The sequence below is a fragment of the Neopelma chrysocephalum genome, unplaced genomic scaffold (assembly GCF_003984885.1).
Source record: "Neopelma chrysocephalum unplaced genomic scaffold, ASM398488v2 Primary Assembly neopelma1_23, whole genome shotgun sequence".
Lineage (NCBI taxonomy): Eukaryota > Metazoa > Chordata > Aves > Passeriformes > Pipridae > Neopelma > Neopelma chrysocephalum.
Window position 1 is genome coordinate 35,137,039 of NW_020897691.1, and position 22,803 is coordinate 35,159,841.

The window sequence follows — 22,803 nt, forward strand, 5'->3', positions numbered from 1 at the left end:
AGCACGAACCTGGGCTTCTATGCATGTCCATGCTTTTTTTGCTATGGGAATTATGATTGTGGCACTCGTGGGATTTCTGGTTCGGACCTGGTGGGTCTATCAGATATTCCTCTCCATAGCAACTCTTCCCTTTGTCTTGTGCTGCTGGATGCTCCCAGAAACACCTTTTTGGCTCCTGTCAGAAGAAAGATATGAAGATGCACAAAAAGTGATTGATACAATGGCAAGATGGAATAAAGTAAACACTCCCTGCAAAGTTTCTGAACTGTGCTCAGTCCAACAAGATGATCCAGTCAGTGGCAGAACGAGTGAAAATGACATGTCCTCAACAAAGAAGCACAACATCTTAGACCTGTTCTGTAACTGGCAAATTGCAAGAAGGACCATCACAGTCTGGCTGATCTGGTTCACTGGGAGCTTAGGGTACTACGTCTTCTCCCTCAGTTCTGTCAGTCTAGGAGGCAACGAGTATTTAAATCTCTTTCTCATAGGTAAATATTTTTGTACTTTATTCTGTTAATTACAGAACTGGAATATAACATTTAGAAATATCTATAGATTTGACAGCCAATTTTTTACTTTGTTCATTCAATTATGAACCTTGTTCAAAAAGTTTCTTGCTAACTCTTCATAAAGTTGACTAACACAGGAATATCATTCACTCCAAATCTGTTTCCAAAAAAAAAAGAATTTAAAATTTGATGGTGTACAAAATTCTTCTCTATCCGTCTTTCTGATTGTAAAACTGTATTCTGCTTGTCTGCTCTTTGCCCTGCAAGCATGTAGCAGATCCACACAAACACCAGGGGAAACAGACGAGCAACACAAAATTTGCACTGCACTGTTAAAGGCACAAACTAGGAAAATGGGAGAAAAAAATTATTCTTTTTATCCCTTACAGTCATCATATATTGAGTTTGTCTGTGTAAAAAACAGATTCATAATTCTCACAAGCAAGACTAATTTTAGTTTTCTCAAAAGTATATTTTTTATTAAGTTGCAATATTATCTTATCATTCTGAGTATAATCTTTCTCTAGTATGTAAGCTTTTTGTTGTTTACAAAGGCAGTTCAGTGCATTCAAGGCCTGATTCAAAGTTTGTTAAGATCAGTGGAAATATTCCATTGACTTCAGAGGGCTCTAGATCAGACACCTAGCTCTGACCCAGCAAAGAATTAAATCATGTGCTTTGCTTTGTGCGACTGAGTACTCTCAGTGAAGTGAATGTGACTGATCGTGTACATAAGCACACAGAAGGATTGGGGCTGTCATGAATTCAGTTTGGTTTGTCATGTATTACAGTGTATTGTTAGACTGATGTGTTGAAGAATGGAAGCTAGTATTGCACAGATAACTAAAATGTTAGGTTGGAGTACACCATATCCACCTCTTCTAAAAATATTAGCAGACTAACAAACACATAATAATTGCACAAGCCCAAAAGATTTTTTCCTGATATTACAGGTGTAATGACATGCCATACGCACTCAATAAAGGAATGCAGCATATTTGTTCAGGGCTGTATCTTATGTTCTTCCTTGATTTTACATTGGACATAGTAGCATTCTTCATGAGCAAATTGGTTTAAAACATGTCCAAAGTGGCTTAGGCTCAATATCATTTGTCTTGGGGCAAATCATGGTTATACACTATTTGTGAACAGTCCTTGCCAAATGCCAGTTCCTTCCTGCAGAAGTTTTTCTCCAGAAAGAGACATTAGAAAGAGACAATCTGTGTTAAGAGTGGGATGTTGTAAGCAGCTGCTCTCTTTTTTATAGAGGAGAGAGTAAGCTGGAACTGCACTCTGTATTTGTGAAGCTGACTCAAAAAACTGGACTTGGAGAGACCTTGCTTGCCATTTACTTTGGGATGATTTTGAGCTGAAGCTGGGGGAGGCACATGTGCCTTCAATTCTGTGTCCAGGTGGAAGCTAGCAAGTCCTGAGAGGTGTGTTAGTATGACACTAACAATATTCCTTGTGGGCATACTTGAGCTGTTGTGAAAATACTTGAAGGAGAAGAGCAGCAAATGTACAGCTTTAAGACAAAAGTGCCAGTATCCTAAAAGCAGAACTGTGGCCTTGATGTTTTCTGTCATTTTCCATCCCAAGGAGAACTGGAGCTGCTCTGCTCTGTGAAACCTGTTTCCCTTGTCCTTCTCCACTCTCATTACCGTATTTAAGGCCATTTTCTGCCTCCTGTCACCATTTCTGTTACCAAATGAACTAGCCCAGCACACTGGTTATCTCTAGATTTTACATATTTATTACCCCCTAGATTAAATTAATCCTCATAAAGAGGAAGTTAGAGTTATAACATGAATATGTGTAATCATGACTTAAAATGAAATAATTTCATACTAACAGGTGCTGTGGAGTTGCCTTGCTATATCATTGCTTGCGTTGCGATGGACAAACTGGGAAGGAGAAACACACTCATTCCGTTCCTTATTTTAAGTGCACTGATCTGTGTTTTAATTATGTTCATACCTCAGGTTAGTCACGTATTGTTGAAAGTGTTCCTATAGCAGAAATTGATTTTAAAGGCTCTTAAGTCAGTAGATGCAGCTGCTCTCTCTAAACCATATAGTTGATTAAAGGCTGGTTTTAAATTGCAGCTGCCAGTCTAAGGTAGATTTCTGCATTTTCAGTACAGGTTTCACTGTCACTGCTGGAATCACATGTAAAATGTTCCTAGGACTTCAGTGAACCAGGACTGGTAAAGAGTGATATGGACATTAGTAACTTACTGAGCAATTTTTAAAAAGCAAGCAATAAGCATTGCTTATAAAGGTTCACAACTTATGAAGAATTTCAATTATGTTTGAAAGTGTTATTTTCTGGTGATATATTTATTTGTGCTCTCTTTCAATAGGACTTCAGTATATTAATTATTTTAGCAAATATGGCTGGAAAATTTTCCATAGGTGTGGCATTTGGCCTTATATATCTCTACACAGCAGAACTGTACCCAACAATTGTAAGGTAAGAACTTTCACCAGTTATGTATTTTTCATTAATTGGATGTTATTTCATTCCCTTTGTTATTGTTCTGCACCTGATCCAGCAGCTCTTGGCATCAGTGGAGGTGATCTGAAAGACTTGGGATGGGATGAGTTCAGAGTTGTCTGGTGTTTGGCTGTACCATAGTTTTTTATTCATTTTTTATTAATTTTCCATTCCATGTGCATTGATTGGTTCCATTGGGGAAGTGGAAGAATACTCAATACTTTCTTAAACATTTTTTATGCCTTTCTTAAAAGTCCTGGTTATTCATCCTGGGATCTGTGCTGAATGATGATTATATTTTTAATCTTAATTACAGAAGCAGCTGAATTTCACTACAACATAAATTTACCTTGGCATAGTGACAGCTTCCTAGTATAATTGCTTAAAGACACAAATCCTACTGATGTTTTAAGTGTCTGTGCATTTCCAATTGTTTCCTTTATCTGCTAGAATTCTTAATCAAATTTTTTTAAGTCTAGATCACTTGCTGTTGGAAGTGGAAGCATGATGTGCCGTGTAGGAAGTGTGGTTGCTCCTTTCTGTGTATATCTGAGAAGTGTTTGGATTTTCATGCCACTTGTAAGTATTTATTTCAATGATGAATGTTTCTGGTTTTGACAAGGTGTATGTGTTACTTGTTTTCTCTTTACTAACTTGCCAAGTATGTTTTTCACATGACAAAGGAACCAAAAGCTGAACGTTTATTTTGAAAAGAAAATTAAGTAAGCCATTCTTGTTCAAAATTTTAAGTCCCAAAGATTAGTCGCTTCATATTGTTAAATTATTGCAGCTAAAGCAAAAGGGAGACTTTGAATCACTGAAATATTCTAAAATGTTTTTATGACTGGAGACAGAAAAATATTTATGCACTGAATCCTAGAATAAAATTGATTAAAATATTTTCCGTTAAAATATTCTGCATCTACTGTGTAACATTTAGGAAGTGTCATAGTCCATACTTTTTTGCAGGCCTAGCAGATTTTGACCATGCTCCTGACTTATTCTCACCCTTCTTCAAAGGCATAGTTCTTCCATTCTTGAACTCACCACAGGTGGCTGGTTTTTCTTACGTTATGCCTTAATATTTTCCATGGCTTCCCTGGGACATTGCATGTTTGGAATAGCCTTCCAAAAGATTAAGCATGTTTTGTGCTTACTACAGCTGGTCTTCAAACCTGCCCCAAAGGTCCCTCTCTGTGTTCATTTACAAGAACTAAACAAAACAATTTGTGAGACAGAAAAAGAGAAGGAAATGGTATATTGATGAGGTTCATGGTGGCTTTGACAAGCAACAGAACCTTGTATTCATTAAGCACACCTTACTTTTTAGGTAACTCCAGGCCATGTTTTCATTAGGGTTTGTCTTCTACCACCAGTTGCCCCAGAAAAGAGAGGTGGAACCATTCCTTTGTGGACTTTAGGCATTTTGTCTGCATTATGTAGCAGATCCATTTTGGACAAAATATTTTAAGTATTTCCTGCTTACAGATGAATCATGTTTCTTCATTGCATTTCTCTTATGAAGCATTTGCTGCTTGGAAGTCCTGCAGCTACTCAATCCCTTTTTTCCCTTGAAGGATAAATTATGCCTATATATGTCAAACCAGAAGGAATTACAAAGTTTATATTAAAATTTTAAGTAAAGAAGAATTTATTATTGATTGAAAATAGTTTGAATTCTTTCAAAAACCCCTTGGGATTCACTGTTACTAGCACACTGATGTTTTATGTAGATTATACATATCTGAAGATGAAAATGTAATGGGATGTGTCTTTAACCTGGATTCTTACTCAAATTTTGTCCACCACATTGGAGTTTCCTGAAAAAGTGCATTGTGCCCTTTTGATTTTGCAACTATAAAATCTCCAATTATAGATGGTAGAGATTGGTTTCAGAGAATTCTTGTAAGCTCATTTCATTATTTAAATTAATTACTTTTGGTTGTTTTGGATAAAAACTAAGAGGATGAAGAAGACCACAAATTAATTTATCTCCTCAAGCTCCTAAAAATGTTTTCTTTCTTAACAATGGCCCCCCACAAACCAAAATATCATCCCAGAAAAGACAAAGAAACATTTGCACAGTAGAGTGATCATGGGAGAACATTCTTTTTCTCTCGTCAGCATTTTGCCTTAACTGGATGAGATAAGCTTTAGTATCCGTGCAGAAGTGCTGCAGTTCAACCACAGATGGGGAATGCTCAAACATGCTGGAGAGCAGTGCAAATTGCAGTATAAATATAGGAATTATTTCAGCTATGAACAACAAAAATTATCCAGAGTATTTGTAGAGTTGTGTAGTAGTTCACAGTGAATATGTTTCCATTATTAGCTCCTGTTGTAGAACATTTGTCAGATTATTAAATAGGCTTCTCTTGTGTTGGAGCATAGCATGCCAAGTCTCAGGTCAAGTAAGCCTTTTGGAATGGAAATGAAATAAAATGGATTATATTTGTGAGTAAACTGATATATATCACACTGACCTATTGTATACACTACACATTGTCGAGCAGTCAATACTGCTATTTGACAGTCTGCCTCATGTACAGTTATGCCACCTGTGAGTACTGCAAGTATTTCATTTGAATGACTATAAATCTTGAATAACTTGACAAGTATGTTTTTTATATGACAACTTTATAGAAAATGTACAGTAAAGCAACTGCTCCATGTATAACCTATTCCTGTTTCTCAGCTGGTAAGAATTATGTTACAATAGCCCATTAACAGACTGGATTTATCTCTCAGAAAAAACATAAATTAGAAATTTAAGAAGACCCCTATGAAGTCAGTAAAATTAAATGAATGCAAATCCTGTGTCTAATACTAGTGGATTTTCAGGTCAAAATTTAACCTTTTTTGTTGCAGTAGAAGTATTATTTTTAGGGATATTTAATTCAAATTACCTTTTGTTCTGGACTAAATATATTAAGTCCTGGTCTTAGACCACTGTGAAATTATAATTGTTGCTCAAGGAAAGGCAGAGGACATATGAAAAATGATGGTGCGTCTTTTTTTGAAGTTTTTTATGGTAGATAGTAGAAGCTGCTGGCTGTACTGAAGTGTTGGGAGTACTCTGAGAGTTTGACTAAGCAGATAGTCAGATTTCAAAAATTAAGGCCCTGAAAATGCAATTCATTTAAGAAGGTACACCTGTCAAATTAACCTCAATGCAGCTTAAATGTACTTAGATATCTTGTACAATAGTACACTTTATTCCGTAAGCATTTGACTATATTAGAACATTTTCTGATACTGAATCATATGTTTAAAATAGTACATACATACAAAATTTACATATTTGTAATGAGCAAGCAAAGGGCTAAATTATATCAGATGCCTTATGAAGCAGTATGCCAAGATAAGACAGCAAATGTAACTTCATTGATAACTGTGGCTACTGCCCTTGAAAATGTAGATAATGTTTGAGAAGCCCTTGAATAAATACACTGTGACTTAATTTTTCATATTTTGTTTTTCATAGGAAATATTGGAAAATGCTTTGTAGAGTCAGGGAGAAGGGAAATGCAGGAATTACATGCATGCATCAGCTTTCACATAGAAAAATCTTCTTTTCACATAGAATAGAAGAAAACATGATGGAATAGAGTTATGAGAGCCAAGTTGAAAAGGCAGGAAAGATGGCGATGTGTACGCTTACAGAATAGTGAGAGTTCTCAGGGGGATAAGAGGTAGGTTATGAGGAAGGAAAACATGAGAAGAATGCCAAGTGTCTAAAAGACTAACTGAAACAGAGAAGACACGCATATTTAAAGCACAGTGTTGCTTTAACCTTTTTCTGTTGGGTATAAATAGTGACCCTGTTCTCATACACTCCAAATGTATGGGTGTCCGTAAGATTCAATATTCTTTATAGACTGTAATATCCTCAAATATAAACTTAGGACAGGCTAAAGGATGTGCATGAGAGAGGTTACTGTGGAATAGCTGCCATGTGTCACTTCATCCTGTCTTCCCATAGCAGAAAATCATATTTTATTAGTAGAGAATTCTGACACACAGAGATGAGATTTTAGTGTTTTAGAATATATTTTTAAATATCACTCCTGCCACATATGTCTACAAGAATTTCTCTCAATTTGTCACTGAGGCACCGTTTGTGCCATTTCTTCTGGTTCTATTACTGTTAGGATTTTTTTTTTTTTAATTTTCATGGTAAGAGCATGACTATTTTATTTTCACTGTAGTTTGCAGTATTTAGCAGGATTTTGCCTTTTTTTTTTATTTTGTCAGCCTCTATATTTAATGCAAGTGCAAAAAGAGGACTGTATGCAACAGTATGACTTTTACTTCTCAAAATAATGCTTGAGACAAACTGTCCTCTTCTTTTGGGGGGGAAGGGAAGCAAAACTAGCATAGTGCATGTACATGAAAATGGAACGGTTCAAAGTTACAGTAGAGATTTCTGATATTAAAGCACCTTTCTGACTTAAAGTCTGGCTTAGCTGCAGATGGTAGCTGGCCAGTTCTTGTCTCAAGTTCTATGTGAGAGACATAGGCAGAATAATTCCAAATGTCCTCTCTCATATCTGGAAAGAATATATTAAACACAGGACAGACTTGAGAATCAGCAAGATAAAGATAATACAGTATCAAAGTGCACAGTCATAGAATGGAAAAACACTGAGACCAGGCATGATGTACTGTGGGAAAGCATTTCTATCAGGAGAGATTTGGGTCATTTATAACCCGGTGTTGAGGAATGTCAGGGTTTTAATCCTATTCTGTCCTCAAAGGAGGAAAGTGTGGATTGTTCTCATTGAACAAGACATAGAAATGAAAGGGAAGAGTAAATATTCCTGGAGCAAGTGTGTGCTTCTCTATCTACCCACATTATCCTGATCCTCGCACCACTCGTGCTGAAGTAAGCTGTTGTTATGGAACTGTGTACACCACGGACAAATCCAAAATGTGATCCCAGTGCAACTGTCAGTAGATGCCTGCACTCCTAACAGTTCTTTGAAACTGAATTTGACGAAGTATTCTTGTTGAGAGCTCATCATCTGCTGAAGAGCTCTCCTGAGCACGGATGTGCACTTTGTGGCTCGAGGCCAATGAACCATACTAAGAAATTTCAGTCTGGCTATGCAGGAGGGACAGGCACACAGGTACAAGTATAGCTACACAGGAGCTGGAGAGTGAATTGAGATTACAGGTGGCAGGGAAATTGTGGCTCTGTGAACATGCATGTAAAAATAAATGTATGCAATCCTAGAATCAGTTCTTAAATACATGCCTGATAGCAGAAATACAAAATGAAGATAATATATATTGTTTTCTCAGACAGAATTATTCCTGTTTGCACTGTATTGATCCCTTGTGAACAAAACACTTCACTTGCTCACTGATAAATTGTGCTGCATAATCTTTCATTTATGCAACAAAAAAAGGTAGATCTATATAGGTAATATTTAAGACTTATGATCTTTTCTTTGCATTTCAGTTCCTTGTGCTTTATTTTAAATATGCTCTCAAGCAAGATCAAAACTACAAACAACTTGAAAGACATTTCTACCTTTACAGCTGCTGTTTATTTCTTCCAGTTGCTTGTTGGAATCATGGCTCTTCTGAGTGGAATATTAACCATAATGCTTCCAGAAACACTGGGAAAACCATTGACTAACACACTGGTGGAAGCTACAGAAATGGGAAGAAACAAGAAAAGCTGTTCAGGAAAGACTCCTCCAGCACACGGTGGTGCAGCATTAGAAAAGATAGAGATGTTTGGTCAAGAAACAGTCAGCACTGAGAAATAAAGCAGCAACAAAATGGCGGTTCCCAATTTTAATCATTCTCTAATTTATAAGATCTTTGTCTTCAAGAAATGTGACTGTTCTATAATATCTGTGCCTTTTACTTTGTATCCAGTCTTGCCTTTGCAATAGAGCAAGTATATGAAACTTTTTCCATGGGACTTAGTTACTGCAGAAAATTTGATAGGATTTCTAGATCCCTTGTCAAATTTACCCAGACTTTAAAAAATCTGACTTACTGTGACCAGTTGGAATGATTAATCTAAATGTCAGAAACTACCTGATTACATATATATATAAAAAAATATGCCAATCCTTTGCTGCACATTTTCTGCAGTTAGAATTGTAAACCTACCATGAAGTGCCCTCTCTGCTCTCATTGTGTTGCAGCTCACAGTTAGAGGCTTAAGACTTCAAAGCACAGTAAACTCAGTTATAACTCAAGAGAGAAGCCTTAACATTGCATTGAGTCATATCAATACTTTTAAAGTTAAACTAATTTATTATATTTTTTTTCAAATTTTCTACTAGAAATGGTACCATTGCTAACAGAGGAAAGTATTCTATGGCACAGCTTCTGACTGAAAAAAATAATACTAAGTTTGCAAAATGTGCAAATAGCTTGTATATTCATTCTGTTGAATGGCAATTGTATTTTTATTTGTGGTTTAGAAAAAAAGTGTTCACTGGATCTACTGCTGTCATAGTTTAGGTAAAACTAAACTGCTTGATCCCTTTAAAAGTCGTATTCATTCCAGACCATTATTTTAGTGCTCCCCTTCTCACTTATTTCAGCTCAGATCTAGCCTCAGATTTTTTATAACTTTTAAGAGCTACTACTAGCAACTTTGCCAAATGCCTCCATCAAGGTCTTCACAGTCTTCAGTGGAAAAGAATAAATGGCATATGGCTCTTACTCAGGCTCTCTGCACAGAAGAGGACTTAGTTATTAATGAATTTTTAGTAGACACAGTTTCCACACAGCTATCTGTAGCTAATTTTTTCCCTATTATACCACACAAAATCAGTTAGAAAAATATAATCTAAAAAATGGTAGCTGGAGGACACTGATCAATAGAAGAGTTACCAGTTACTCTAGTAGTTTTAGTCAAAGTGTCTGTGAACATCCCACTGTTGTTACACCTCGGGTGTGTGTGAACACTTACTTATTGGTGCAGTGTTTCTGCCTTATGACTGTGGACCATAGAAAACTGATAGATAGGAATGCATCTCTCTGGTTGCTACTTTTATTGTTTTCTCTCCCACCTCCCCCTTTTCAGTCTACCTCCAGACCTGGGAGTTTCTTCCTTGCCTGAGGATCTATATCCTCTTTGTTTGACCATCCTTGGTTTGAGGGGAGCAGCACACCAGCTTTCTGTGTGCTGAGGTTCAGACAGCCCTCTCTTATCTGGGCTGTGTGAACTTTGGTCCCCCTTGGTTTGAAATCAGGTTTTTTTGCATCTTAGGGACCTACTCTCATGGCATGATCTCATCAAAACAAGTCTTTGTTTACTTCTTTGCCATGTACCTGAAAATAAGGTATCTGTATTACTACAGATAAATATTCTGTATGCTGTAGAAATCAATGGCCATATGTTTCAATTATATCTGCACAATCATTAGTTTCAGTGACTTCTGAAACCAGAATAATGGCTTATATCCCCTTATAAAAGATTTTATTCTTCACTGCACTGTCCTAGATTATCAAGTAGCATTTTGGTCCTGGTATTAGAACAAAATATTATCCTATATAAGGACTAACATGCTTTGAAGCAAGCAAAATTCAGTCAGTTTAAGTTCAGAGAGTTTCTATGAGATGATTATATAGAAAGCATAGAAAAGAATCTTTATGCTCCCTACAGTTCTGTGGGTGTTCCAATGTTTGCAGATAAAACCTCCAAGAAGACCTGCACAGAATACTCTGGCTTATGTCAAGATATGTTAGTTCAGCAAAAGCACTTAACCTTACCCCCGTGAGTAATCCCATCATTATTCAGAGAACGACTTGAATACATACTTTGATGACTGAAGACCAGATTACTCACATGCTGTGGTTTTTCATTTTGCTGAAGAGCAGACCTAGTATTCTTCCACTGCTTTCAGATCTCCCTCCACTTACCAGAGCAGAACAGCAGATCTTTATCTGCAAGATCTATTGCCAAACCCTGCATGCCCTGCCTTAAATAAGGGTTTAACCATACTGAAAAAGAAAACATCATGCAATACACCTAACAAGGAATTAAACTGGTACTGTCTTTCATTACAGCCACCCTTCTCACACAGAGAGCTCCAAGTTCTTTCCTTATTTTGGGGTTCTTGCACAGGGATACTCCGTGTTTTGATAGTACATCTATTTAAAAATCACTAGTCATGAGTTTTGGGAGCAGTACAGTCTAATTCTAACAAGATACTGATGAACAATTAAAATTATTTTTTCTACTTCCTTACTTGCCAAATAACTGATTTGGGTGTTACCCTGGTATGAACAGTCAATGCGTGTTCTGTGTTCCTTTGGCTTGAGGGATTCAGGACCTGGTGATCTGTAATCAGTATAAATACGGTAAAGAAAAGAAACAGAAAAATCTTAAATGCACAATGATACTGATACTGTTTACAAACTAAACTGTAATTATATTTCTAGACCACAATGTAGGTTGGTGGCTTTTAAGACCAAAACCTAGTTCCTTCTGCCACTGAAGTCAGTTGGTATTTGGTCTTTGATTCAAATGACACCTAAATTTCCCTGAACTAATGATGTTACTTTTTTTCCTTGGAAATAAAAAGTTTGTTGATCTACAGGTACACCTTTTGTGATTTTATGTATCAATAGCTTAGAAAATGCCTTGGGGTATCCTATTCTTTAACCTGAGGAAGCATATTACTGAAAAAAAACCAGGAAATGGCGTGTCTCTGTATGTCTCTAGCATTTCTGTTTGATTGTTTTTTCCATATGGACAAAAATATGTTTAACACTAATCATGCACTATAAATGTGGCAAAATCAGGGTGAGTTGATTTCTTTCCTTTCAATACTCATAGATTTTCTAAATCCTCTTGCAAGAGGACACTGAGTTTGAGAACAAATGCTTCTGTTCCTGTGGGGCATCTTTTCATTTCATTGCTTATAAAAAGAATTATTTTTTATAGTTTCTTATCTGAGTTCTTAAGTTCTTTTATGTTTGTATTTTTCATCTCTACCTTAGTGCAAATTTATTGTGCTGATCTATGTCTCTGGAGTTACACAATTGTTTTATGACATAGTGAATCTGAATTCTTAGCTGTCTTAATTGCTGGTCACTCTTGCATGATGACAAATGTTTTTGTCCTAAATCTTATATCCAGTTTTATTAGACAGTCTTGCAGTTTGTTAAGGACATACTTTCTGGGTTAAATATAGGAATAAGAGCAATTATCATCAGTTTAATGACAACTAATGAAAAATAGTAAATATGTTTGATATTTTGAATAACTATTTTAAAACTTTGTGAAAGATGTATTTTCTACTTTAACAGTTCCCTTCAATTTCTATGTGCAAAATTCTATAGTTTAAACAACCATGTAGGAAAAAAAAGCTATGCAAACTATGTGCAGTAATCATATGCTCTGAGTAGTACCCTGAATGTCTGAACAAGGGGTGATGCCTGCCTGAAGGCTGAGGGCTTTTATGCAGTGGCTCTGTGGAAACAGATGATGGTCTGACATCCCAGCGCTGGGATGGAGTGCAGGACTCATTGGCCTTCTCCTGCATCTTTCACAGCTTATTTTTACCAACTCCTTAGGTGCAGTCACTTAGGAAGCCTCCACAGCACTGGGCTCAGCAACATGCAAGGTCTGTGAGTGCCTTTTACAAGAGCTTAGGAAAAAGTGAGGTCGTGGAAGCTTCATGCCAGAAAGGCATTTGTGCCTGCAAAAAGGAGGCTCTGGATTCATCCTATGCCCTTTTCAAATATCTTAGAGATGCTTGTCTGAATCCCAGAACAGATTCCTAGGGGAGAAATTAAACTCAAAAATTTAAAAAAAAAATATAGTGTTCACAAAAGAACAAGTTTATTCTATCAGGGAAAATTCTAGTAAATGCTGTCAATTAGTATCTGGATTATTACCTTTCACAGGAAGAAAGATTAAAGCACACCTATGTACCGGTACCCTAATAATTTTGTACAAGATTCTGTACCAAATAGAGTGTGCATTTTGGTAACATGGAGGAAGTATGTATTCATAGGAAGGAGTTTGTTTGCCCAGAATTTGTGGATGTAATACAATATATTTTAATGGGTTTTTTAAAATGTGCATTTATTATCTGCAATTATGGGCAAGAATAAAGTCAGACCATATTTTTAATCTTTACACCTTTATTTAATTTAATGAACTCCTATCACCAACTGTCTGTTTGGTTCACAGTCCCTTATAGAGGCCTGGCTGGCGTTTTGGCATTCCACAGCAAAAACCATCTATGGTTTAAGCTAGCAAGTATCATGTGTATGTCTTTTCCCTGTTTGTGTTTGCAGGTGTAAACCAAGGTTTGGGTAATGTGTTAGATGGTGACTATGACAAAATGCACACGAAAAATGTGACATATTTTTCATTTCAGTTACGGAAAGAATATTATTTTTTTTTGCTTTTATTTGTATAAGCTGACTGGGGCAGTAGTCCCTCAGCCACATTCAGTAGTGACAAAAATAGCTGCAGATACTGTAGAATGGGTATGAGTTATCAGTAAAGAGAGTAATTAATTTAATGGCCAGTCTTCGCGAACGAAGATTTGGGGAAAGGTCTTTTACCTTTTCAGCCTGCGCAATGGATTTTTTAGGTGAGACACAGCCTGCGCTGAACTGAGCCCACCCTTTAATCCTAAGGTTCATCTGCCGGGGCCAAGCAAGCTTGGACAATGGCAGTGAGGTCCTCAGGACGTAGGTTTGTTTAGAGTGACCTTCTCATAGATGGATGGCCTCACAGGGCTAATGAGCTACCATCTGCCCGGGGGACTGGCTGGATTCGAACCTGGGTCGCAGCAGTGAGACTCCTGCATGCTAACCAGGGGTCCCCGAGTAAAGAGAGTAGGTGACTACAGAAATGACAGAACAATGTACATGAACACTTGGTGTTCAGTGGATGTGAAGACTAACTGTAGCTTCCTCATGCAGGCATGGGAGTGGGCAGACAGTGCCAGGAAAATGGGAATTGCAGTAATTTATAGCCCTATTCCTCATTATTTGGCCCCTTAGGCCTTCTCAGGAACCTATTTATTCTTCACTTCCCTTAAATCTCTAATTAGTGCAAGTAACTCAACTTTCTATGCTTATTTTATTAATCTTATGTTTTCTGATCAAGTTACACCTATCACTTTGCTTCATCATTTGTGTTTTGAAGGCTTAATATGTCCTTGCCAGGTGATTTACGTTCCTCCCCGAAAGTAACCGTAATGAATGGTCCAAATAGTTGTTTGTTAAAGTTGAGAAATTTGAATCATCCCTGATATACTGATTTCAAGAGCACTGAGCTCAATCAAGCTGAGAAAAATCAAGCCTAAAAAGTATACATCTCGAAAGAGGAAACATCCTTGTTTAATATATCTGGTATATAAAAAATGATTGCAGAGAGGTTTGTGCACAAAGCCAGCTCTTTCAAAGAAATTACTAACCTAGGTTTATGAATAATCAGAAGTAATGGGAAATATCTCATTTAGTGACAAAACAACTTTTCTCTCTCTGAATTCCTGTCTAGCACGCAGGCATGGATACTGCTCAGGTGTTTGTTGCAGATGAGTAGGATCCCTCTATGGAGTGCTCACAGGCATGTAGTTATTAACATTGCCTCATAATGTTATATGTGGAGATGAACAGACTTGCACAGGAATAAGAAAAAAACAACATCAAGGGGTGATTCTTGTAAAGATTCTCGCTACAGTCTCATTGCCAGTGATGTGATTAAAAAGTGGTTTTGACTGAGGTGATCATGAACATAGCAAAAGAACCAGAGATAATTGGGCAATCTCTCAGTAAATATTTTCACAAAGCTTTTCAACAGGAATGTCAGAACTGCTGGTTTCTTCCTTATACTGAGAGAATTTCTCCAGAAATAAGTAAATAATGGGCCAACAGCAAAATGAGGCACATCTTAAACTCTTTGCTGAAATGGTAACTTGCCATGGACACTGATGCTTGACTTGATCTTTGAACTGGTTAAAGAAGTGGCACATAAATGATTCATGTCATTCACAAGACTAGAAGCAGGTCAGCATCCTGTTTTCAGAGAGGTCATTTCTGCTTATCATTATGGGTCTATTCAGGAGACTACACAAAGCAAAAGGAATGCTAAGGTAAAGGGAAACACTTCTTCAGCACTGCTTGAGCTGGGCTGTTGGTGTGCTGGAATACCACTGCCAGTCATGGTTCACAAAGAGCTCCAAGTACAATTAGGGCTGTGTTTGTTCTATGCCAGAAGGCTGGTGCTCTCTTCCTGAGTGCCCAAATCGTGACTTGCACTAAATTAAAGGATACGACAGCCACTATCACAGAGTTTGTCAGGAGCGTTCTCAAACTACAAATAGGTGAAGGTTGCACTTGGAATACTATTTAGCCAATTATTTGTTAGTTCAAAAGGACATACTTTGCACAATACACAGAATAATACATACACAAACATCCAAGGGATCTTTAGCAGTTGGGCTGTTACACAGATCTTCTTGTCTGTTCTTGTCCTTTTTCCCCTCTTTCACAAGAGAACACCAACATCTGTAGCAAAAAACTTCTCATATCTTGAAGGCCTCAATACAGAATGGCTGATCTTCAGTTTATCAGGGCTCTGGGAATTAGAGGATCTATATTGTGCTGTTCATTTTAGGGAAGAGCAGAGGTAAGAAAATCAATGGCAGCACTAAAGAGTTGAAATTGTTTCCCGCTATAGATGCCTGCATGGATAAACAAACATTTGTGGTAGGAAGTCACACATCTAGATTACACAGAACAAAGCTTTTTCCTTATCCTAAAATATGTTGTACTTTACTTATTGGTGCTTTCGCAAAACACGTGTTCACCTTTCCAAAATACTTTAGCCCATAGAAGATTCTTGTTATGCAATAACATTACAATAAGATTTGGTATCCCCAATCAGCTTGAATTTCCTGCATCTCATTCTCAGGAAAAGATACATTGGGAATTCCGTAAAACATTCAGCCTTGCACCAACATCTGTCACAGAACATTTCAATCCAAATCATTCAAATTTGGCAAAGTTATAAGCAATAAGTAGTAGAATCTCAGGAGGAGAAGTAGCAGGCAATTTTAATATTAGCTGGCACTGCGACCTTCATTTATATTTGAGGAAAATTTCCATATGTGAAAGGATTCTCTCCAAAGTTACTGCAATTATCCTGCAATGGCTTAGAATAGTGTTCATTTTACAATCAATGCACCATGCCCATCAACAATTTAATTTCTAAACAAGTAAACTTCTGTTCTTCTGCTGCTTTCCCTGTCTTAATCCCCTATTTTCAGAACACAGAAAAATCAAGCTACATTATAATTTGGGGGAATTATGCCTATGCACGTGCAATATATCGTGGCTTTAGTTTTACCATTTAAGAACACAGCTAGATTGGGAGGAGAGAACAGTTCACCGTATGTTGTGCACACTGTTGCTGTACATAGCAATATCCTTCGGATGACTGCTGGTCTGTATTTAAATGGCTATAAAGAAAAGGCACCTGCTTGGAAGACCCATGGCAGAAGCTGTTCGACAGGGCTGAAGAGGAGTGGTTGGCAAACACTGTCCTGATAAGCATGTTCAGGGACGAATGCTCAGGCTGCCAAATATTAGCCAAAATGCCCTGCCAAAGGCAAATGCCCTGGAGGCGATAAACTGGGGTATATGCTATACAATTTCATTCTAGCGATCCTGTAGAGAGGTTTATTTTTTCACAAACTTGTGTTTTTCCGCTGAAAACAGCCCTGCCTGGCTGTGCTCATTAGGGGTTTGCGGTTTGGCAGGGACTCGTACCTCACCGACCTGCGACGGCTGGAGTTCCCCTCCCGCCCGCTCGCACGATTGCTCAAGCGCTGTGGCAACCCTAAGGCAGCTTCAGAAACACTCAGAACATAACTGCCTGTGAGGGAGGAAAAAAGGACAATGTATTCCCTGCAGCACAGCGGGTCCCGTTGAGCCTCCTCTGGAGCGCGCTGGGGAAATATCAAGGGGGAAAGTCCTGGCAGGCGGCGGAGGGCCCGGCCCCGGCAGGGCCAACGCGCGGCCGCCGGGCGCTCCGGGCATGCTGCCAGCGCCGGGGGAGGCCTCTGCCCGGGCACAAACAGCTCCTTCATCCGCGGCGGGGCGCGGAGCCGGGCCCGGGGGCGCCCCGGGGCAGGGGGGCTCCGGCCGCTCCCGCACGCGTCCCCACGCTGCCCGGGAGGGCGGCTCTTCCAGGCAGGACCGGGGGCCTCCTCCTCACCAGGTATCGCCTGCTCTCCCCGCTTGGGTTGTTTTCAGACTTGTAGTTCCAGCCGAAGAAGGAAATGCTGGATGCCGGAGCCCTTTTGCTGCCGAGCGCCGGAGAAGCGTCCCCTGGGACTGGGCGCTGCCCCCGGGCGTTCCCGCGGGCCCAGCCGAGCTTCCAGAGCCGGGGCCGGGAGGGCTCAGCACACATACCGGGGCGGGAGGGGTGAACCGCAGGGCTTGGCTGGGGGGCAGATCCGGGATCGCAGCCTCTCCCCGCACAGAGCGGCGACGGGCTCGACAGCCCCCGCCCTGCGGCGAGCGAGGACCGCAGACCTCTCCAGTTTGGGAGGGAAGCAAGAGCAGCGCTCGGCGCGTAGGTGCTGCTGCTGAAGGTGACTTGCAGGTAGCTGAGGGGGCGGTATAACCTAGCATTCTTTAGGAGATGTTTCCCGTGCATGCGAACAGCCATCTGAAGGACGAGCTGAGGCCTCCCTGGTCGGCCCGGGGTCCCCTGTGACGGTGGCTTTCTGTGGTCCCCTGTGACACCTGCTTTCTGACAGTGGTCCCTTGTTCAGAGAGGAGAGGACATCCTCGCCTTCCTTCTGTGGCACTTCCCGAATGTACATCTCACAGAGCAGCCCAAATGGCAGAAAAGGGACTAGGCCAGAGTCAAAAGGACAGAATCAGTACCTCCTCCTCCTCAGCAAACGCCCAGGAGTGGATCATGAGCACCATGTTTTTGCCTGGCAAAACCCCTCTCTGGAGTCATCTGAAGGGAAGCAACACCAAGGGTGCTTGTAAACTGGGGAAGTGAATAAACAAAAGTGATCAGCAAAAAAAAAGGAAGGGAAAAAGTGCTCCATGGCAGGCACTGACAGGGAGAGTGGGTGCCGCTGCCCTGGTAGGTGAGGAGCCCCTCCAGCAGCTCAGAAAGGCTGGAGCCTTTGCTTCCTGGTACCACAGGCTTCAAGCAATTAAAAAAAGTATTTCAGTACTTAATTACAATGAGAGTTAGTTTAAAAAAACGCCACAGGACTTATATATAGCAGGTTTTGTTTTTTTTCAGTTACTTCCTGTTCCATTTTCTGGTCAACAGTTCAGCTGGGCTTTTTCCACTGTTTATTTGGGCGTGCAAATATGCTTATTTTGGTAGGCCAGACGGGTTGCAACACAAGCTCAGAGTGGTCAGCCTGCTGTGTCTGCAGGCTGCAGCTGCAGCTGGCAGTGGGTGTGCATGTTTGTGTGTGTGTGTATGTGTGTGTGCTGGGGACCAGTATATTTATCCATATTGATCATGTTATCCACTGCTAGAATGACATTACAGCTGAAGGTTTGTGGCACTTAGTGATGATATACAGCTATGGGAGGCAAGAAAGAATAAGGACCCCCTTGTGACACATGAGGCTGGCATTGTCTACTGTTGCCTGAGTTGGGAAATGAAGTCACGTCACAAAATATCTCAGTATTTTTAAAAATAGTTCATTCTGGCTTGGGAGGAGCAGGAGGGTGGCAGGGGCATGAAACCCACATCAGGCAGCTGGTGTCCTCATTGCTGGGGAATTACAGCTCCAGGTGACTCTCTCTGGCTTCTGTCCCATTCTTCTGGCACTAAGAAGGGAGAGAGAGCTAAACAGTACCTGACACCATTTGGCTCCCTCTCCAGCAGTTACTGCAACTAATCTGCCTTTTAAAGGCTGATTTTTGCAAAACCCTCAATCTGCAGGCCTGTCTGACAGGACAAGAAATGTCCCTCTTCTGGGACTAAGCTGGGCTCCCACATCAGCTAAAAGTAGTTTCTCCTCCTGTGCCCCCTGCCCAGGCTGTGCTGCCAGGGCAGAGCCATAGGTGAGCCTTGCACTCATAGCATGGACAGTAGTTCTGCAAAGCCCGAGCTGCACTTGCTGATACCAGCTGTGTGTAGCTCTGGTTTGCACCTAGTTGATTTTTGGCACATTAGCACATGAAGGCTTGATGTGCTTCTGAACTGCAGCAGTAAGTGCTAGAAAAACACTGCATTTAGTGGGTGTGTCGTGGCCTTCTGAGCTATTCCTGTAGACTCCAGCACTGTCAGCAGCCCTTTCCTGCCCTCACTGGATTTTGCAACATTGGGATCAGTTGATATCAAACCGGCTCGTCTGCAAAAATGCTATCTGAACTGGAAAGACTTCTGAAACCTGAGCCTCCACCAAGCCACAGCTCCTCTTTCTTCCCTGGGGACAGGGAGGTCAGTCCAGAAATTCAATCTCCATCACAGTCCAAGGGCTTCAGCAAAGGAGAGTTGTGAGGGACAACTGAGAGCACATCTCTGGCAGATGCATAATGTACCCACTGCATATGTTCCAGGGCAGCTGAAAAAGAAGGACTGTGCTTGTCCATGGACTGCTGGGAGGCTCGCTAGGTGCGCTGAGAACCACACGCTATTTCCACAGCTACCAGTGCTGAGTGAGAAGGTTTGTTATTAAAAATATGTTTAGATACCTTTTTCAGAACCAATTTTCCTAAGTAATTACAGAATTATTATCCTCCCCCCCCCAGTTTCTTGTTACTAATATTCTTCGTTTCTCTTCTCCTTTCCCTAACAATTTTCCATATTGAGTTTCTGGGTGTCAGCCATGCAGGCCAGCAATTGTGGTTCAGGGTCCACTTGCCCCCCACACTGCATCCTCTTTCCCCGCTGTGAGGGCACTTCTATAGTCAGCTTACGAAAGAAGGTGTGATAATTAATATGAAGAAATTTAAGTGTTGCCCTGAGAGGAAGAAAATGGGTTGTTAACAACCCTTGGCTGTGATGCAGAAGGAATGCAATGACAAACAACACTGCCTGTTCCTCTCTCCCTTCCTACCTAGTAGAGACATCAAATTTTAAGTAGTAAAACCTCAGGGGTAACTGAGAAGCTACGTGAAGAGTTATGAGCAAGGATCTCATAAATAAACCTGACCTATCATAATCCCATGCAGTTTGTCTTGTCTAAATTTACATCAAATATGCCAAAAGCCACAGGAAGATGGGAAATCAGCCCATCATTATAACTGCAGGCACTGGTTTCCAGAAAAGGTTCTCAGAAAGCAATTAGTGAGGCTGGATTTCTAGTCAATGATAAGCAAGTCCCATAGGAGAAAGCAGAACCATAAGGGCACAAAACCAAAGGTCCATCTCACTCAACATCCTCTCCAAGAGTGAATATTGCTAGATAATATACTCCAGGAAAAAAAAGAGCCACAGGCATCCTGGTTGATGGCAAGTTGAATATGAGTCAGCAGTGCCCTGGAGGGCCAGGAGGGCCAAGCGTGTCCTGGGGGGCATCAGGCAAAGCATCGCCAGCCAGTGGAGGGAGGGGATTTTCCTGCTCTGCTCTGCACTGGTGTGGCCTCACCTTGAATATTGTGTGCAGTTTTGGGCACTGCAATACAAGAAAGATATAGAGCTATTAGAGAGTGTCCAAAGCAGGGCAACAAAGAAGGGCCTTGAGGGGAAGCTGTATGAGGAGCTGCTTAGGGCACATGTCTGTTCAGCCTGGAGAAGAGGAGACTGAGGGGAGACCTCATCGCAGTCTGCAACTTCCTCATGAGGAGAAGAGGAGGGTCAGGCACCGATCTCTTCTCTGTGGTGACCAGTGACAAGACCCAAGGGAATGACCTGAAATTGTGTCAGAGGAGGTTTAGATTGGATATTAGAGAAAGGTTCTTCACCCAGAGGGTGGTTGGGCATTGGAACAGGCTCCCCAGAGAAGTGGTCACAGCACCAACACTGGCAGAGTTCAAGAAGTGTCTGGATGATACTCTGAGACACATGGTGTGACTCTTGGGGATGGTCCTGTGCAGGGCTAAGGGTTGGACTCGATGATCCTTGTGGGATATTCTGTGATTCTGTGATGCTTGCTTAGCTTTTGACAGTAATCCCTTGATGGGATGCCTGAGCCAGCAGATGCACTCCAGCTCACCTGGTTCAAAGCTGCTAAAGGATTTATCACCTCTGAGGTTGTCCAGTCTCTCTCTTTTGGGCCCATTTAGTCCTGGCTTCTGGGAGTTTGTAGGGTGCACTGAGCTGCATGGTTCAGTTCTGCTTCGTGCCTTCGACAGTGTGAAAACTATGAACTGGCTGGGGCCAGGCACACAGGCTGGCACCTCGCTGGGATGGGCAGCCAGGTGATTGTCAACCAGGAGCTGTGCGCCACTCACCAGGACGGGTGCCAAGCTCCAAAACTTGGCCAGGACAAGGGAAAATAGAAACACTGCACCTCTTGGAGTAACAATCAGCAGTTGAAAATTCTGAGGAGTGGAGTGGAGCTGCTCCAGGACATAAAGCAACTTAGAAAGCAAGGCAGAGGGAGGCAAATATACAGGCCCTTCAGGCAGCAAGACTGGCTGGCTCCTGGGGACCACTGTCTGTTGCTGAGAGAGCATGGCAACCTTGGATGCCCACAGATCTGTCCAAGGTAGTGGGCCATGCTGGCAGGTACAAAGGCCAAGAATGGATTTGGAGACCTCCAGTCACTGGGGGCACAAAATCCCCCAGAACACAGGTAGCTTCTCTTCCCACCCTTTTCCTGCCAAGGCACCATGTCCTAAACAGTTTTTGAATGTGGACATGTAAACAGCCAGGCTGTACCATGTGAGAATATTCATTGTGTTTAATATCTAAAATTCCTGTTTCCTAGGACAGAGCTAAGCAGGTAACACAGTCCTCGGGGGCGTAGTGGGAGCCCTGCACTCCCCCAGGAGCAGGAGAACTAAGATGAATGTTCAGAAAAAGCATCTCCCACAATGGCTGGACCCTTTCCTCAGGGTAACCAATTTGCCTCCTGTGCGATTTTCTTCTGCTGCCCAGGCAGCAGCAGCTCTCATTGCTGGAGATCCCAATATTCAAACAACCTTTTTCCTTATGGTGCTAAAAAGCCAATTTCTCCAGGGCTCCATGACTTTTGCACCTGACACGATTGAAAACTCTATGGGTGCCTCACTCCCTTGGGTTTTATTAAAAAAACCTTGCCTCAAACCAACCAAAACACCAATGGTGCATGTACAGATCTCTCTCTTGCCCTTTGCTCCTGTGCTGAGGATGAAGTACTTTTCAAAAATTTGTCATTGTATCAAAGGCTGATGATTTTTTTAATCCTCACCTTAGCCTTGGTTGTGTGCAGCAGTTAGCCTTCAATTAGTTGCTCTGGGGGGCTTATGTTACATCTTGTGTGGGTATTTCATAGCCTGATGAGAGTGTGAGGCCTGATAATAGTGACATGGTATGTTGTTTCTGAATGCAGGTATGTTTCTTTTTCCTCTGCCTCTGTATCCTGGAGATGGCAGCACCCAAGGTCGCAGTGGTCGGCGCAGGAGTCATCGGCCTGTCCACAGCACTGTGCATTGTGGAGGCTTGTCCCAGCTGCTCTGTGACAGTCCTTTCAGACCAGTTCAGCCCCAACACAACGAGTGATGCTGCTGCTGGGATGCTCATTCCTCACACGTACCCAGGTTCGTGAAGTTCACCGTGGCATTGCCCATGGCACCCTATGCAGCCATGTGTGCAGGTGTGTAGCAGTGCACAGAGGCTCAGGAAGAAAAGTGCCTTAACCTGTGTTCTCTGTTTGTCCCA

At 41.1% G+C, this 22,803-nt stretch overlaps 1 protein-coding gene across 3 annotated transcripts in view; it reads left to right on the plus strand.

The window, feature by feature from the left end:
- Window positions 1-6: 6 nt before the first annotated feature.
- LOC113972305 (D-aspartate oxidase-like) overlaps window positions 7-22,803 on the plus strand; it is a 28,852-nt gene continuing 6,055 nt past the window's right edge. The window contains exons 1-5 of one of the 3 annotated variants that reach the window (XM_027693226.1): window positions 7-491; window positions 2,875-2,984; window positions 3,488-3,587; window positions 19,557-19,663; window positions 22,475-22,682. In XM_027693226.1, coding sequence (XP_027549027.1) covers window positions 20-491; window positions 2,875-2,984; window positions 3,488-3,587; window positions 19,557-19,663; window positions 22,475-22,682 — 997 coding nt within the window. In that variant the 5' untranslated portion in view covers window positions 7-19. Of the gene's footprint in view, window positions 492-2,874; window positions 2,985-3,487; window positions 3,588-17,124; window positions 17,230-17,497; window positions 17,617-19,556; window positions 19,664-22,474; window positions 22,683-22,803 lie in introns of those variants that run through there. The other 2 variants (XM_027693234.1, XM_027693244.1) reach the window with 2 other exon arrangements.